Raw genomic sequence first — 18,270 nt, 5'->3', positions numbered from 1 at the left:
CTTAAATCATATCCCCCTCCCACTCAACCTAAGTGTCTTATTTAATAATTCAGTCATTTAACCTTAATCCAAATAGTTTTGCTTGCAGTTTCTAATTAATTCAAGATTGATTTCCTTCTGTTCTCCATCACATTTCTCAAAAGGGGAGTCTGTCATCACTGACTCTACTTCCTCACTGTCAGCTCACACGCTATTGCCCTTCAGCCCATCACCCTACGACATTACTTTTTGCAAAGTCCCCAGTGCTGTTGGGCACTGGAGACCCTGGTTCCCTCCTGGCCTCTCTCAAGTGCCTGCTTCTCTCTTTCCAATTCCTCTGTCTCCTAAATGTCTGAATTTCTCAAGATTCTACCCATAGCTTTTCTTCAATCAATTGTCATCTCTGGACGGATGTCTTCTGAATCTCCATCTTTGTTTCAATCTTTTTCTAAAGTCCTATATTTCTATAGTCTATATTTAGAATATAGAAAAAATATAGAAAAAATATTTCTATATTTCCAACTGCTTGCTCTATATCTATATCTGCATATATAAAGGGTAAGAACCCAAACTCACCTGCCTTACTGTTCTCCAACTTCACACACCATTAAAATCTCCTGGCCTCATTAATTACACTGTTAAAGGTAAAACATTCATGTCCTCCCCTCCCCTACTTAGCGTCCCTCCTAATTATATTATTTACACCGTTAAAGGTTCTACCATTCTTCCTATCTCAATCAACTCCTCCATAACCTCCCCACACCTATCCAGTAGGACATCAAATGCTAGCACATTCTCCTTTGGGAGAAAAAAGAAAAAAAGTGTGTAATTTAATTCAACCCTTCCTCTCCACACTCAGCTTAGTTCAAGCCTTCTAACCGTTCTTCTTTCTTCAATCTGACCTTAATTTCACTCTATGCATTCCTTCCAAATCCATATCAAAGCAATACTCTAAACAAACTACTTCCCTATTCAAAAACCTTCCATGGCTTACCAGAGCCTAGAGAAAAAAGCCCTTTGGCACTGATGGGCCAGGATGCTCTGCTCTAGCAAAGCTGGATATCTTGACTGCTTGCCAAATACACCTTGGACCATCCGGTTTCCCCTGCCGAGGATCTCCTCTTCTTGCCTGGAGCTGGAATCCTAGCAATCTTTGAAGGCTCACTTCAAGTGCCACCTCTTACAAAATTATTCATAATAACTGACCTAGTAAGAACTCACTTTTCTTTCCTCTGACCAGTTACAACATTCTGAGCCTTCCTTTTGACTTATCGCACACAGCTTCAGATTAGGTTAGATACACACAGACACATGTGTATTATCTACCGTTGTTAATTATAAAAATCTGATAAAATCAAGCCTACCAACATCTGGGCAGTGCCTATTCTATTTTTAAAACCCTTTTCCCAAGAGGAAGCTTCCACATTTCCCTTAGTTACTTTCTTCAGTGTTTAGTAATAATTATACCTAACTGAAATCTTTCTCATTGCATTTGTTATCATCTCAGTTTTTCAGCTTTAGCATGAACTTTAAGGCCAGTATTGGGTGAAATTTTCTAAATACAATTCCTTTCTTAGACCATAAGACCCACCATGTAACTCAGCCCAATCAAAAACTAATTGCTTAATGCTATGAAATTCTCAACACAGAATGACAGCAGGTTTAAGTAACAATTTCATGTGCTCTAATAGAACTATAATTGGGGTCTCTTCCAAATGAGCTGTGTCAGTAATGTCACTGTCCTTGACTAGGTGATACTTGATACCAGTGACAGATATTTCAAAGTCACAATAATGTACTATTTCATATGGACAGTTGGTAAAAGTCAAGTCATTTGGGTAAGATATTTACATATGAAAGAGATTATTTAGAGAGTAAGAGTAAGAAGTAAGCATGAGAAGGAATAAAGCATTATAGAAGGATCCAGGCCAACTGAAACGATCTCCTGTACCACAAACTCCAGGCTTGAAGGACTCTGACACAGCTGATAGAGTTCAGAAACGAGTGCTGCATGCAAATGCACATGAGGCCCATGGGAGCCTGAACTAGATATCTCACTCTTAACAGCCATCACGACATTCTCTGAACGTATTCTGGTCCCTTGACAAAGATGCTATTGGTTGTCAGAGCTCGCTGTCTTATGTAAGAGGCTGCCTTTTGGAAGAATTGGTTTTGATTCCGGAGATCTGAAGCTTGGGGCTTTGGGGACACAAGTGAGACGGTCTTAAGGGGAGACGGACATCTCCCACTTCCTTCATACTCACCGACAAGGCCCTGTATTATATCCACACAAACAGGTGCTTATGGGCAAGTGACTGAATCAATATAAAGCGGGTATCTCAGAGCCGCCCCGCTTCTCTCTCTGAAACGTAAAGAGCTGTGCTTTCAATTCTGCTCTTGGTAGATTACAACGGTAATCTGGCCTCTGGTGGGTTTGGTTTAATAATTCTCTCTAATCGAACTTTTACTGTAACATGGAGAGACTACCCTGAAAACCAATCCAGGATTTCCTCAGAATTAGCTCACTTCCACTTGAGTGACTGTGGATGGTTAACTGCTTAGTCCACATGGAGAATCTGGCTTCTGGAGCTTAAGGCCAGCTATATTTTTAAGACCCTTCCAGCCATTACAAATTGAGTGAGTAGCATTCCAAATTAATTCTTTGGGTGACCTGGGCTTGAACTAACCCAATTCCCACGTGCAAAAGGAGGTGACTATGGCTACCAGCTGCTGTCCTTATATGTGCAACAAAGTCCCATAAACAGGCCCAAAGCAGGAAATGGGGATCAGAGGCCAGGGCAGACTTTTTGTCTAGAGGCCCACTCACCTCTCCACCATGTGCGTCTGGTCGAGTGAAAGCCCATCAATGGCTGTGCATTCAGGACACTTGAATTTTTTTCGTGGTGTTACCTGCCAGAGGAGCACAAAAATATACCCAGCTGTCAGTGCTGAGGACAATAAAATCATGCTTGTGACACCACTCTGCATGCTTCTGTTCTGTAAGCTGAGATGCCTGCTTCCTCTCCACGTGCACACATGTGCACACACACACACACACACACACCTCACCGTTCCTCCATTCAATTCTATCTGGCTCGGCCAACGGCAGAACTCACAAGGGCCCAATAAAAGAGGCTTGGAGGGCTTTTGCCTTCTGTAACTGGAAAGAAGTGGTGATGACAAGCTCCTTAATTCCTGTTTAATGACTGTTTTCTCACTGCCAAGGTCCTTGTATAAACACCATTTGTTCTTGCAGCCATAAGGGCGATGAAATACAGCTTCCCATAACTTTCACCGTAACCTTAGTTCCAACAGGCACTCTTTCTTCTCTTTCCAGCTAATGGCAAATGCTACGGGCGGCACCATGCTCTTGAAAACGTCAGGTTATTTTGCAACCCCTTTGAGTCAGGAAAAAAAATCCAATGGTCCTTTGCCCTCTGAATCCTTTTCCCTGACTCTCCCCACCACCTTCCCCACACCTCAAACTTTGAATATTTTTTCTAGCAAACTCAGGGGAGGCTGCTATCGTAACCCAGTGAAGATAACTAAACAGTAGAGGGTGGGCGGGGAAGAAAGCTAGATTACCAAGACCCAACTAAGAAGTATACAGACTCGAGGAATTATTGTCCAGAGTAAGAAGGCACAGCTAAAGAATGTCTTGAAGAATGTCAAAAAATGAATTTGGAGATAAGAGGAGTTCTTTTAAAACTAGTTTTGCAATTTACATTCTTTAATTGTCCCTGCAGTGAGTTGTTCACTGAGCTATTTAGAGAGACAAGGGATAGCATAAAGACTGGATCAAGTCTGGACAGTGACTTTTCCTCTTTTCTTAGTCACTGGCTTAATCTGGCTTCTCTCATCAATTAATATTAATAGCATGAGGAATCATTCTGGAATGTCATAAAACGTTTCCAGTATAAGCTTCCACTATAGGAATCTGGCCTAGAAGCACTGGCCATTTTCACATGTGGAATTCTAATCCAGAAAGAAAAAAAGGTCAAGATGACTCCACTGATACAAAGAAGTGTACTCTCTACATTTCTAGGGACCTGATTTGGACAAGACCTACATTTCAGGAATAGACATCTATTATAGAAACAAAGAACCTCACATGATCTTCACATACTCTCAGCTTTTAATATGCTATGGGAAAGGTACTTTTAAAAACTGGTAATCACTCTCTTAAAACAGTGCTTAGGACAACTACCTGGAGAAGGAAATGGCAACCCACTCCAGTGTTCTTGCCTGGAGAATCCCAGGGACGGGGGATCCTGGTGGGTACCATCTCTGGGATCGCACAGAGTCGGACACGATTGAAGCGACTTAGCAGCAGCAGCAGCAGGACAACTACTGGTATAACTGTACAAAGTATACTATCTTCTCAACATTTATTTAAAAAAAAATCAGCCACCTTAAGAAAGATATAACTGCATGCTTTAGAAGAACTAGATTCCAAATCAGTATTGAGAATAAAATTACATTTTTAAAACAAACACGATTTGTAGATTAACCATTATAGACTTTCTTTCCGATGCTGGCAGTTAAAAAACTATAACTAAAGAAACTTTATATAACAAAAGAAAATATGCCGAGCTTCAATTTCACAATGTGAAACATCCATCATAGAATCTTAAAGCTAAAAGGCAGCTGAAAGTTCATCTATTCCAAGTCTTCATGTATAGCTATGAACACTTTGGAGACTCAGAAAGGTGCCCAAGATGTGCCCAGAGCTGGCCATAGATGCCTCCTACCTTGATGACAGCTTTCCCTGTGACGTTAGCCACCAGGAAATTCATGGCAATGTCTTCACAGTTCATATGAGCATCCACCCAGTTCTTGATATCCCCAGGCATCTTGTAGGTATATAGGTAATTAAAATACTGCCAGGTGAGACAAAAGAGGAGACACATTCAAAAAGCAGTTCCCTGTGGCTGACATACAAAGAGCAACTGAGCCACGGCAGGGGGACAAGCTTTCTCTCATAAGAGGAGTCACAATGTTGGATCAATACAAAGGCCAAAGGAAGTACTAGCATGCTTGTGGTCAGGTGACCAACTGTCTTTAACACTGTCATTCTTTAAAAACATCACCTATTCTAAGCAGAGGAACATACAGTACAGTGTGAAGTCCCTGTAAGATGCAGGCCCTTTGGACTGATTAATGCATGTGTTTAAGAAATATTGTTCAGAGACACACTACATTCTGAGCTTTACTGAATCTTTCCCTCTGAGTCACAGTGCTCCACCCTGTTTTTTATATTCTTCCCATGGACTGCAGATAGCAACAGAGATATACTGATGGTGGACTGACATTGCAGACATGTCCTTTATTAAAGTAAAACAAAAAAGAGGCAATTCCAAAACTACCATAACCTACATGTATGAAATAATATAGAAACTTGTGGTATAATACAGAAATACATCTGCCGAAAAGGTATTTATCAGTCTATCATAGCCCCAAGAATTATACACCTTATATATTTATTTATCCTTTGCTAAGGAAAAAAAAACTCATTTCTAGATCAAGAGCCCTGAAAAATATGAGGGCAGCAGTGCTGAGATCACAACAAGGAATTGATATAAATACAGTGAAGTCAACTTCACTGCACTGGGCTGAACAGGTCTTTCTCCTGACATCAGTTCCTTATGCCACTGCTGACAATTGACAAGTTATTACTGTTTAATTAAGCCACACAGTTCCAGGGAGCATTCCGCCACCAAACATAATATTCTAAAGTCCAATGTATACTCTTCAATCTCTCCCTTTAATAAAAAAGACTCAAAAACATAAAGTGACAATTCTCAGAAGGAATACAAAAGGCTAAATACACAAAAGGAATTTCAAACCCCAAGTGAAAAAATCAAAGTGAAATCAATAAAATCAACGTATTTTTTAAAAACGTATTTTTTAAAAAACGTATTTCATGCAAGAAAGAGTATGATAGGACCTTTTATATTTTGCTGGTGAGAATGTTAATTGGCACAAACAGTATTAAGAACAACCAATGAATATATATAACAAAACCTCCCCAAAATGTTCCTAATTCTTCTAGGAATCTATCATAAAGATCATAAGTATAGACAGTTATGAAAATGGATACTGATCATTATTTAAGCATTTGATATAGAGCATTATCTAGCAAAAAAATTAGGTACAACCTAAATATCTAATAACAGAGAAATAGTTGTATATGATCTATGGAATATTAATATAATGGTATATTAGCAATTATGTTAAGTAGAGGTTGTTCATGAAAAAATGTTAATGACATACGGAAAAAACTCATAATATAATACATGCAAAAAAGCTGATGAGAATATTTACAACTGTATGTGTGAATCAGTAAATAAAGACAAATTGGAAAAAACACCTAAATAATAATAATACTGTATTGGCCAAAAAGTTCATTCATTATTTTCCATAAGATTTACAGGAAAATATGAATGGACTTTTTGGCCAACCCAACAGCTTATCTACTATTAGTCCTATGATAGAACTTTAAGTGATTTTTCTTATACAATAAATTTGTTCCATATTTGAGCATGTAATATTTTAATAATTAGAAAAATAACTTTATTTTTTTTTAAATATCACATAACATGGCCTTTCTAAGCTCTCTGAATAGAACATTCTTCCTCAACTTGGCAAAGACTAGCCTGGGCGCAGTGAAGCAAGCACGGCGCCCCCGGCCCGCCGGCTGAGCGCCGGCTGAGCCCGCCCGCCCGCCGGCCCCGCCCACCTGCCCGCCGGCCCGCCCACCTTGTGGTAGAAGGCCCCGCCCACCTGCCCGCCGGCCCGCCCACCTTGTGGTAGAAGGCCCCGCCCACCTGCCCGCCGGCCCGCCCACCTTGTGGTAGAAGGCCCCGCCCACCTGCCCGCCGGCCCCGCCCACCTTGTGGTAGAAGGCCGCGCCCGTGAGCACCATGGACACCTCGTTGGTCCACTCGGACTCGTACTTCCACTTGCTCGTCTCGTGGTCCCAGAGGTGCAGGCGGCCCGGGTAACCCACCAGCCGGTCAGGGAACTCGCGCCAGACCTGAGGACAGAGACACACCAGCAGTCGGCTCCCAGCTCAGACAACAACCAGGCACGGTGCCCAGTTCTTTAAATGACAGAATCCCTGCATTCAAAGCTTCACAAACTAACAGCAGCATGGGCTTCTGAAGAAATTCGATCCAACAGGTGCTATTTCTTCTGCCAGTATTCAGAGAGAAATGTTGATTCTAATTTCCTCTATAACTTTCAGGCTCGTACTTGGAAACTTCAAGTAATGTAGAATAATAGCTTCTTGAATTGGGCCAAGGTACATAATCTCTCAACAGGCGATTAGTGAAATAGGCTCCACTCTAAATGAATACACAAATGAAGCATAAATGAAACCGTGATTTACGGTAAACTTTGACGACAGTGGAAACTTACAAAGTCTCTGCTTCTGAAAAAGAGAAAAAATCTATCTGGAGCACAAAGACATTTTTTTATGATCTTTTGGAAGGCTCAGGTATAGAGGAGTTGCCTGATTTTATAAACTATAACATACTGAAAACAAAAATTTGATTTCCACATTTGGAAAGGCTCTGAGATAGTTTCGTTAAACAGAATTGGTATAGGAGAGTGGGGTACATCCAATACTTTTCTCCATGTATCTCCATACAATTTCCTTAGCCTTTAAACCACTAACCATTAGTGAATACTGACAATTTAGTAGCTGTCCTGGAGCCTCTTCTCAGCACCACTAAGTCCTCATCCTTGCCCAGACCTCTACACAGTGGAGTTCCCGAGGGCCTAGTCCTGGAGAGCTATACTCTCTTAAACTCTCCCCCCAAGTAACATCTAGTTTCAATCTTTTAAAATACCGTCTAAACTCTGATGACCTCTAAATGCAGGTTTGGCCCTGAATGTTTCTGACACAACCAACTACTTATTTAATACCTTCAGCTGGATTAAGAACAGGCACCTCAAACTTAACATGTCCGAAGCATGACTCTTGATTCCACAGCCTGGGAAAAGCCGTCCTCTCAGTCTTTCCTGTCTCAGTAAATTATCTAATCCAACTGTTCAGGCCAAAAGCTAACAGCCAGCCTTTACTCCTTTCCTCTTTCCCCACATCCAGTCCTCTAGCAAGTACTGCTGGCTCTACTTCTGATGCCCTCTTACCGCTTCTATTACCACTGTCTCCAGCTCAAACCACCATCATTACCAGATTACTGTGGATTACTGGATTACTGCAACAGCCTCCCAATTTGTTTGCTTCCACCCCTGCCCTTCCAAACCATCCTTTACAGAGCATCCCTAAAAGGACCATTTCTAAAAGAAGAGTAGGGTATGCTTTATAGGGTAATTCAACAAGTGGGCACCATCCTATTAATTTATATATATTTTCATTATATATTTACCCACATGTATATAAGTCATATGGTCATACATGCTATAGCAGCAACCAGAGGTTTGCCCCACATCCGAATGTCACTGAGACCGGGGAAGATGCGTCACTTCTTTCCCAAAGTCAGCATGCTAGTACCTGCCGCTCCCCTGCACCTTTTAGGTAGCACAGGGGTAAAGAACCCACCTGCCAATGCAGAAGATGCAAGAGATGTGGGTTTGATCCCTGGGTCGGGAAGATCCCCTGAAGTAGGAAATGGTAACCCACTCTAGTATTCTTGCCTGGAAAATTCCAAGGACAGAGGAGCCTGGCGGGTTATAGTCCTTGGGGTCGCAAAGAGTCGGACATGACTGAGCGACTGAGCACAGGGCTGCTTTAAAAAATAACATAAACTGGGTGGCTTAAAACAACGGAGACCTAGAAATCAGAAGTCAAGACGCTGGTGGGGCGATCTCACCCAGGGAAGGGTCCTGCCTGCCTCCCTGCCTCCTGGTGGGTGGCTGTCAATCTCCAGCATTTCTTGGCTTGTAGACACACCACTCCAAACCTCTGTCTTCACATGGTCGTCTTCTCTGAGTGGGTGTCTCTGTGTCCGAATTTCTCCTTTTTACAAGGATTCCAGATAAACCGGATTAGGGCCCACCCTGACAATCTCACTTTAACTTGATTACCTCTGAAAAGACCCTATTTCCAATAAGGTTACTGAGGATTAGGATTTCAGCATACCTTTTTTGAAGTGAAGAAGTGAAGTCACTCAGTTGTGTCCGACTCTGCGACCCCATGAACTGTAGCCTACCAGGCTCCTCTGTCCATGGGGTTTTCCAGGCAAGAATACTGGAGTGGGTTGCCATTTCCTTCTCCAGAGGATATTTCCCACCCGGGGATCGAACCCGGGTCTCCCGTAGTGTAGGCAGATGCTTTACTGTCTGAGCCACAAGGGAAGTCTTTTGATGAAAGGTAAAAAAGGGAATACCTCTTTTAGGCATGTTCAATCCATAACATCCCACTGACAAGATCTTTAAAAAATGCTCCACCCACAGAACAAAACAAAAGATGGCTTCCTCCTGACTAAGAGTAATATGCAAACTCCTCAGCATGTTCTAAACAGCCTTCCTACCCTCCAGCTTCCCTCTCTTACCACGTTCTCGACAAGTCAGTGGCCTCCCTGTCCTTTAACTGTGACTAGACCTTAAGGCCTCTGCACCTGCTATTTCTTTGACGGGCTGTTCCCCCAGCTCTTCAAATGGCTGGTTCCTGCTCATCAGTCAGGTGTCCAGTTAACTATCAACTACTCTGAGAGGTCTTTCCAGACCCTCCCATCCAAGGTAAACGCCATCCCCTGACCAGCCATTCTTCATCACACTCCGTCACTCCATGCTTTTCTTCATCAAACTTCCATTTCACGAAACTGCACTGGTTATTTATCGTCTACTTTTACCTCTTTTCCTCCCGCAGAGTTTAAACTCCATGAGGACAGAGACTCATGGTGGTATTCCAAGTACAAAGCACTGTGTCAGCACATGATAGCCTTCCATGCACACCTGCTGAAGGCATGGACGGACAGGCAAAACCTCGGCAGGCAAAAAGCTGAGCAGGAAAGAAGGGGTCCAGGGCCCCTTCCTCTTTTCTTCACAGCCAGAGCTAGTACACGTCATCGAGAAAGGAGGCCTGCAACAGTACTGATCACCAGTCACCGTTCATAATAATGTGACAGTCTTTGTGTGAGAAGATCACAGTAACAACTCACCATTGCTAAAGCACATGTTTTAAATCGCTTTTCTAGGAGCGGGTAAAGGACCTTTGCTGAGTCGTTACACTCTCTTGCCCCATCTTTGTGATCATCTATCTGCTTTCATGGGGTGTCTGACTGGCGTCTTGAATGTGGTCTGGAATGGTGGAAAGAGGTTTCCTTTGTGTGGAACCAGCTCACCTAACAGGCCTCTCCAACCCACAGCCTTGGCCTCATGAACACCATGTTGTAATCAACAGAGCTAATTGGTCACAGGCGTCATCATAATAGCCGCAGACAAACGAATCCGTGTCAAACATTTCCTCAGATGTATAATGCTGCGACTGTGTTCTCTCTACTCTGGGGTTTGTATCTCAGCAGACTAAAATAATACAATACTATTACAGAGCCACAACACAGGCTGTGGGTCCTAACTTCTATCTGGCCTGCAGGCCGGGGTAGACCCCACCACAGTGCACGGCCAGGTTTCTCTGCTTGGCACCGAGCACCTGCCTGTTCAAGCCACATCACAACCACCATCACCGATTCATCTCAATGGGATGAAAGAGATTTCTGGAGGGCTATGAGCACAAGCAACAACACTCAGCACCAGCGATGGCCAAGGTAGACGAGAAGGGGCAGGGCGGGGGGCACCCATTCCGTTGGCACCTCTGCTGGATGGAAGCTGAATCCCATCTCCCCCCAGCCCACGTGTATTTGAGTCAACGCTGTAATCTGGGGCTTCCCTGGTAGCTCAGTTGGTAAAGAATCCGCCTGCAATGCAGGAGACCCCGGTTCAATTCCCGGATTGGGAGATCTCCTGGGGAAGGGATAGGCTACCCACTCTAGCATTCTTGCCTGGAGAATCCCCATGGACAGAGGAGGCTGGCAGGCTAGTCTATGGGGTCGCAAAGAGTCGGACACGACTGAGCGACTAAGCACAGCCCAGCCTAGCACAGCTCTCTAATCCATGTGAAGGAAGGTGAAATCACCTTCCCAAGGGGTCCTTATTCTCAAGCCCCCATTGACAGCGATGACACCAACACGGGCTCAGTTTTAGGGTCGAAGGCTGTTTTGATTTCAGTCCTCTTCCTGTGAGCTCAGGTCACTTACCAGGCTTCTCTCTGGGGACACTTATTTGGTGACACTGAGTCACAGAACGCTGAACACCGCCGCTCTGAAAGCATCCGCGGTGTCCTGGCTCTCAGACGCCTTTGGAGGCTTCGGCGAGCGCGGCTCCTCAGGCGGGGCCTCTCTGCCCTTGACTTACTCCAGGCAGCTGGATGCAATCAAGATACCATCCTTGTCACTTCATCTATAACTCTGCAGCTGACTGCAGGATCAAAACGGAGCGGAACGGAAGGGGAAGGGCCCTCTCTCGCAGAGCCCTGGTGTAGTACGAAGCCCGATTAGGTATACAGTAAAGCATTTTCCCAGCCAGAAGAGCGGGAACCCGACTTCAACCCCCTTTCCCTCATCGCTCCCCACCTCCCACCCTAATTCCACTTTTTTTCTTTTTACTTCAGGGAAATGCTCTGGGGTCAGCCTTTTGTCATTACTAACAGATGCCTTTATATACTGTAGTGCAGGCATTTGAAACTTCACATTACATCCCGATAGTTGGAGTAATAGTGCTCCCAGAGCTATTAATATGTTCAAGTCACAAAGCCATCATTCAATTGCTTGCCTGTACTATCAACATCTCCTATATACAGGGTCATCTATTTTAAATTGCACACATCTTTGAAGACAGAGGCCCATGTCTGTTAAAACAAGCTCCACGCCTTGATCAGTGAAGCACCTTGATCCGCGCCTTGGCTTGGCAGTCACTGGAACAGTCCTTGTGTGTGTGTTAGTCACTCAGTTGTGTCCCACTCTTCGCGACTCACGGACTGTAGCCCTCCAGGCTCCTCTGTCCATGGGATTTCCCAGGCAAGAACACTGGAGTGGGTTACCATTTCCTTCTCCAGGGGATCTTTCCGATCTAGGGACTGAACCTGGGTGTTGTGCACTGCAGACAGATTCTTTACCATCTGAGCCACTAGGGAAATCCAAACAGTCCTTATATTTGGGGCCTATTCTATATCACTATTCCAACAAAGATGGTAACAACATAATATCATCCTATTTCCTTCCAATCTAATTTGTATAATCTTGGTCCCAACCACTTCTTACCTGGATTATGGAAATCCCCTCCTCTCTGGATGGCCAGCTGCGCTCATGTGTCTATTTTCAGAGTTACCTACTTATATTCTTTCTGTTATAAGCTTCCTGAGGTCTTTCGTAGCTTCCCACTCCTAGAGGATAAAACTAAGATCTTCTACCTTTGTTTAAAAGGCACAGGAGGCAGCCCCGATGACCGCCTATACAAAGGGCACAGGGAACACGGTTAAGGTATACCTAGGAACAACTCTCCACAGATGAGTTGTGCCCCAGACCTATTCAAGTGGCCCTGATTCCATTCCGCCCTCTGCAAAATGAGGGGTTGGATTAAATGACCTCTAACGCACTTTCAGGCCTAAATTCTTATAACTTCTTCCCCACTAACCTATTTCCAAGGAAACTAATTCAGCAACTGTGATCAGTTGCTGGTCTGCATTATTTAACTTTGTTTTAAAATGCCATACACGTACAGGTACCCAATAAATGTTCCTGGAAAAAGGATAATGCACTATATAGTCTAAGCCAGCTAAGTGAGTGCATTTTAAACTCAGGGTGTGTGCTAACCACAGTCAGATTCAGGAAACAGGAGGGGGGGGGGGGCGGTATAACAACAGGTGGCGCCCATCTGGGATGTCTGGTGAGGAGCTCACGGGTTAGCTCCAGGAGGAAGGGACTCTCTGAAGTGGCCGCCGCAGTCATCACACTCTCAGAGGCAGAGCTCCGCAGGGACACCGCCACTGCATGAGAGGAAAGCCTCATGTACCGGGACTCGTGAACCAAGAGACGGCCTAAGAAGTGGCGAGGGAGACGGGGCAAGGTGGGCCCAAGGCACCCCAAACGGGGCTAGGAGTCATTCCTCTCCTTGCATACATCCCCTGACCATCAAAGTGGAACAGAACGCTATGACCCAGCCCACACCCTGCGGCCACGTGCGTGGGTGAGTCAGGGCAGAGCTGCAAGGAACCCAACTTGGGGACGCCTCTGAATTAGTGGCCATCCTTCCCATCCGGCTCCCCAGATGCGAGAGGGGGAGGCTGCCTGGGTTCCAATTTCTAGCTGGTTTCCACAGAAGAGCTGGTTATTGGACTTACTGTCAGCCCTCTGGGAAGAAAGCTCACCTTTTATATTTGGAATTTCCCGAGATGAAGTGGGATAGAGGGACTGACTGGCCTTGTTCTCAGCTCATGCTTTTAATTACAGTGGTGGATGGCAGTTTTCGTCAAGGGTGGTTGGGACACCATTAAATGTTCATGTTGGGCACTTAGAGCCGGTGAGCCCCAAAGCTGTCATCTGGAGTGCCCTAATGCTGATGGGTTTTGGCAAATTCATGTACATGCTGTGTTGGGTATTAAGCTTCACCTGTTATTAGATAGACCACTTCAGTCTGCCCCAGAGACCTTTCCAACCCAAGGTGGGGTTCTGTTTAAAATAAGCCAATGGCAAGAGCAGCACCATGGGAAGGCTCCTGGGTTTTGGCAGCAACCCTATCCGCCCCGGTCTGGCTGGACGTAGTGCTCTGGCACTGGGGTACATGATCACCTTCCTCTCAAGCCCTTTCTTCAGGCCCGGGGCAGTGGTGAAGCTGAGGAGACAGACCAGCGCTGGCCACAGCTGGTAAGAGGAGTGTGCGCCAGTAAACCTTTCACCGCTACCACTGTTAGAAGGACATCACTGGAGAGGAGGAGGAGGAAACGGCAACCCACCCCAGTATTGTTGCCTGGAGCATCCCATGGACAGAGGAGCCTGGCGGGCTACAGTCCATGGGGTCACAAAGAGTCGGACGTGACAGAGTGATACACACACAGAGTTCGCAGGGTCGCAGAGAGTCGGACACGACTGAGTGAGTCTCAGACACACTGAGGAGGGGGCTCTGAGACACTCACTCTCTCCTCAGATGGAGGGCCCACGGGCCTCTGGGGGACGTAAGGAGAGACTCACGCTCCAGCAGTCTAAGCTGTGGAGCCCCGTCCACACTAACTCGGGGGTCATCGGGAAGGCAGAGGTCACTTGGTCCGGGATCCCCTCCCTGGACAGATGGGAAAGCTGAGGGCTGGAGAGGAGGCAGCGGTTCCGCCTAACTTCCCGTCTGGCCCCTGCTCATGAAGTCTTGTGGTCGCCCGCTCTCCTGGTTCTAAAAAGCACCTCCTCTCCCCCAGCTCAGGCCCTCACCTGTCTGGAAGCCAGGTGACGGCGTCTGAGGTCACACCCGGAGTCAGTGTGATCGGTTGGGTGCAGCTGGTGGCAGAGACGGTCAAGGGTCCCACGCGCATGTGGAACGAGCAGGGAGGAAACAGAAGAGGGAGTGAGAGGCGGCGGGGAAAACAACAAAACCTTCTGCTCCCCTCAGTGCTCGTCTTCTGATAGCCAAAGGCTCGTCCTGAACGTGGTTTCCATTCAGCAGAGAAAGCCAGAGGCTCACCCACTGAGAGAAGGAACTCCCGTCAGCCTGTGGAGTAAGTGAGTGAGATGCCACGTAGGACACCCAAGCACCTACTGGGACCCCGGGACCCAGAGGCTCTGGGAGGGAAGGATCAGCAAAGAGCAGCTGAACGGAAGATTAAACTCAACCCATATTTTCCATGAGGTGCTGAATCTCTTGAGAGATGATATAGAAGGGCAGGGGAGACGTGACGTGAGTTTGAGGGGATGGGAGGAGGAAGACACGGGTCAGCGTCAGGTCACGGGCTTTCAAATTTTGCGCTCCTTAAGACCCACTAAACGTGAAATCATTTTTATTTCCATAACCTCAACTCCAGTGGGGGTCATGACTGTTTCTAAGTCTAGTCCCAGGGGATTACTGAATGAAGTTAAAAGGAGAACAATGATCATAAACCAAATGGCTATTATCTTTAAATCCTGCAAGAGGTATAAACAGAGACTCTAGTTTCTATTTCTAGTGTAAATAACCATTTCTGAGCCTTCAAAATTTCAAGTTGATCTTGGTGAGGCTTGCTTTGACTGACTGGGGACCAAAGACACCAGCTCCATCCAGCAGGGAGAAAGAAACTTGTGACTTCAAGCCACTGCCCTGGGGACTCAGATCACTCACGTGTCACAGAAGACACCGTGGAACTGGCCAGGTTTGTTTTCTTCTTATTGTGCAAAGGAAGGAAATGGCATTGACCACAAACTATAATCCTGGCCGACTCTGAAGCATAAATGTGGTTCTGAACTGATTCTTTAATGCATTCATCAACCATAGAGCCCTCCTTCAGTGCCTAAACTCCACAATGTCTTGGTGGAGAATCAAGAAGCACAGGAACTCTTTTAAACTCCTTATTTATATCTACCCCATCTATGTCCTCAAAAATGATTTGGGACAGCTTACTACAAAAGGCAAAAACTAGAATAAAGTCCAAACCATCAAAACAGATGATGCCCTCAACAGCTTTTCTTTAAAAATCCAAAGGTGTCCCACCTATCTTAGAGATATTAATCCAGCTATCAAGTTCTAGAAAGGCAATCCCACAGAAAAGTCACAGTATAGGCATGAAGAGATTTGACTGTTTCTATTTATTAATTCATTTACACATTTAACCCTTAGACACTGAGTTTTCACGACTTTTTAATTCAACATTTTATTTTATTGAGATAATTGTAGATTCAAAAGTAGCTGTAAGAAATAATGCCGAGAGATCCTGTATGATCTTTACCTAGTTTCCCCCAATGGTAACATCTTGCAAAACTACAGTGTAGCTTAACAACATGATGCTGACACTGATACAGTCAGGATGCAGAGCACTGCCATCACGGAGGGTCCCTCCTACCAACCTTTCACAGATCCTCCATCAAGATTCCCTCTGACAATTGCTAATCTGTTCTCCATCTCTACAATTTCATAATTTCAAGAAAGCTATATAACCTTGCCAACAAAGGTCCGTCTAGTCAAGACTATGGTTTTTCCAGTGGTCATGTATAGATGTAAGAGTTGGATTATAAAGAAAGCTGAGCGCCGAAGAATTGATGCTTTTGAACTGTGGTGTTGGAGAAGACTCTTGAGAGTCCCTTGGACTGCAAGGAGATCCAACCAGTCCATCCTAAAGGAGATCAGTCCTGGGTATTCATTGGAAGGACTGATGCTGACGCTGAAACTCCAATACTTTGGCCACCTGATGCGAAGAGCTGACTCATTGGAAAAGACCCTGATGCCGAGAAAGACTGAGGGCAGGAGGAGAAGGGGCCGACAGAGGATGAGATGGTTGGATGGCGTCATCGACTTGATGGACATGGGTTTGGGTGGACTCTGGGAGTTGGTGATGGACAGGGAGGCCTGGCGTGCTGCGGTTCATGGGGTTGCAAAGAGTCGGACACGACTGAGCGACTGAACTGAACTGAACTGAACTAACAATGGAACCACCCAGTATATACCCGTTGGGGATCAGCTTTTTTCACACAGTTTAACTCCTCAGAGATTCATCTAAGTTGTCGTATCAATAGTCTGCTCCTTTTCATTGGTGAGTGGTATTCCACGGTGTGGATGTACCACAGTTGGTTTAACCATTCATTTCCCGAAAGACATCAGGGCTGATTCACTTTTTGGCACTACAAATGAAGCTATTATGAAGATTCATTGTGCCCGCTGTGTAGGCATAAATTTTACTGCCTCTGGGATAAATGCCCAAGGGTGCAACTGCAGAGTCATATGGTAGTTGCATGCTTAGTTTTATAAGAAGTGGCACAAATTATTTTTCCAGTGGCTGTACCATTTCTACATTTGTACCGGTAATGCATGAGAGATCCAGTTTCTCAGCATCTTGAACAGGTTTCTCTGCATCTTTATCTGTAGTCACTATTTTAAAAAAAATTTTAGCCATTCTGACAGGTGTTACATAATTCTCATTTTAATCTGCATTTCCTTAATGGTTAAGGATGTCAAACATCTTTTCATGGGCTTATTTGCTATCTGCATATCCTCTTCAGTGAAATCACTGCTCCTGTCCTTTGTCCATTTTCCCACTGGACTGTTCGTCTTCTACTGTTATTCTACTGAATTCTTCTACTGAATTTTGAGAGTTATATAACCTAGATGCTTAGTCCTTTGTTAGATATGTTGTTTGCAAATATTTTCTCTCAATCTGCAGCTTCTCTTTTAATCCTCTTCACAAGGCCTTTCATAGAGCAAAAGTTTTAAATTTTGATGAGGTCTAATTTACCAACTCTTCCTTTTATGAATCATGTTTCTCTTTGTCTAGTCCTAGCTCCTAAAGATTTTTCTCAAGTTTTTTCCCAAACATTACATAATTTTATGTTCTATATTTAAGTCCATGATTCACTTCCAGTTAATTTTTCTATATGGTGTGAGGCTTAGGTCAAGGTTAAAGTCTTACCTATGGATGACTAATTTGACCAGCATCATGTAACAGAGCTGTCTTTCCTCCACCAAATTGCATTTGCACCTTTGGGCAAAAATCAGCTGTCCCCAACTATTTTTAGGGACTGAATTACACTTCAAAGAGTGAATACAAAAATAAAGCATATATCTTGCTACTAAGGAGCTTACTATTTAGAAAAGCTAATGACAGACACATAAAAAACTGGAGATGAAATAAGGTAAGGATGCAGGAAAAAGTACAAAAAAAAAAACAAAACTCAAAAGTTAAGTTGAGGGTGGTAAAGCAGGAAGAAGGAAAAAGCTTTATGAATTTTAAGGGGAGAAAGGAAAAGAAAGTTATTAAATTACAAAGTTTGGCTGAGATCTCCACTTCCCTCAATCAGATAAATAATAAGTACAAAGTTTTACTCTTTGCTATTTAGCAGGTTAACACAGAGAAGATCAGATATCTCCCCCGAATACAAAATATGGAATCACTTAACTTTGAAAAACACCTTATAATTCACTTACAGAAACTATATATAAGAAAATTCAATGTCCAATCACATTAAGTCCACTCGGTCAATAAATATTTACTGAGCACCCGCTATGGGTCAAGCTCTCGGCATACACCAGTAAACCAAGTAGATAATCCTGTCTGAATGGACCGCGCTCAAGGGGAATTTGTCAGTCCAGCCCCAGATCTAT

At 44.4% G+C, this 18,270-nt stretch overlaps 1 protein-coding gene across 3 annotated transcripts in view; it reads right to left on the bottom strand.

Moving 5' to 3' along the window:
• EXT2 (exostosin glycosyltransferase 2) overlaps positions 1-18,270 on the bottom strand; it is a 137,975-nt gene that overhangs the window by 4,504 nt on the left and 115,201 nt on the right. For 2 of the 3 annotated variants that reach the window (XM_061152262.1, XM_061152263.1), the window contains exons 11-13: positions 6,872-7,015; positions 4,731-4,859; positions 2,807-2,889 (exon numbers count right to left, since the gene is read on the bottom strand). In XM_061152262.1, the coding sequence (XP_061008245.1) occupies positions 2,807-2,889; positions 4,731-4,859; positions 6,872-7,015 (356 nt within the window). The remainder of the gene's footprint in view (positions 1-2,806; positions 2,890-4,730; positions 4,860-6,871; positions 7,016-18,270) is intronic. The other variant, XM_061152264.1, reaches the window with a different exon arrangement.

Source organism: Dama dama, chromosome 1, assembly GCF_033118175.1.
Source record: "Dama dama isolate Ldn47 chromosome 1, ASM3311817v1, whole genome shotgun sequence".
NCBI classification, from domain to species: domain Eukaryota; kingdom Metazoa; phylum Chordata; class Mammalia; order Artiodactyla; family Cervidae; genus Dama; species Dama dama.
Note: the sequence above shows the minus strand (reverse complement) of the source record. Positions and strands in the feature narration are given on the sequence as shown.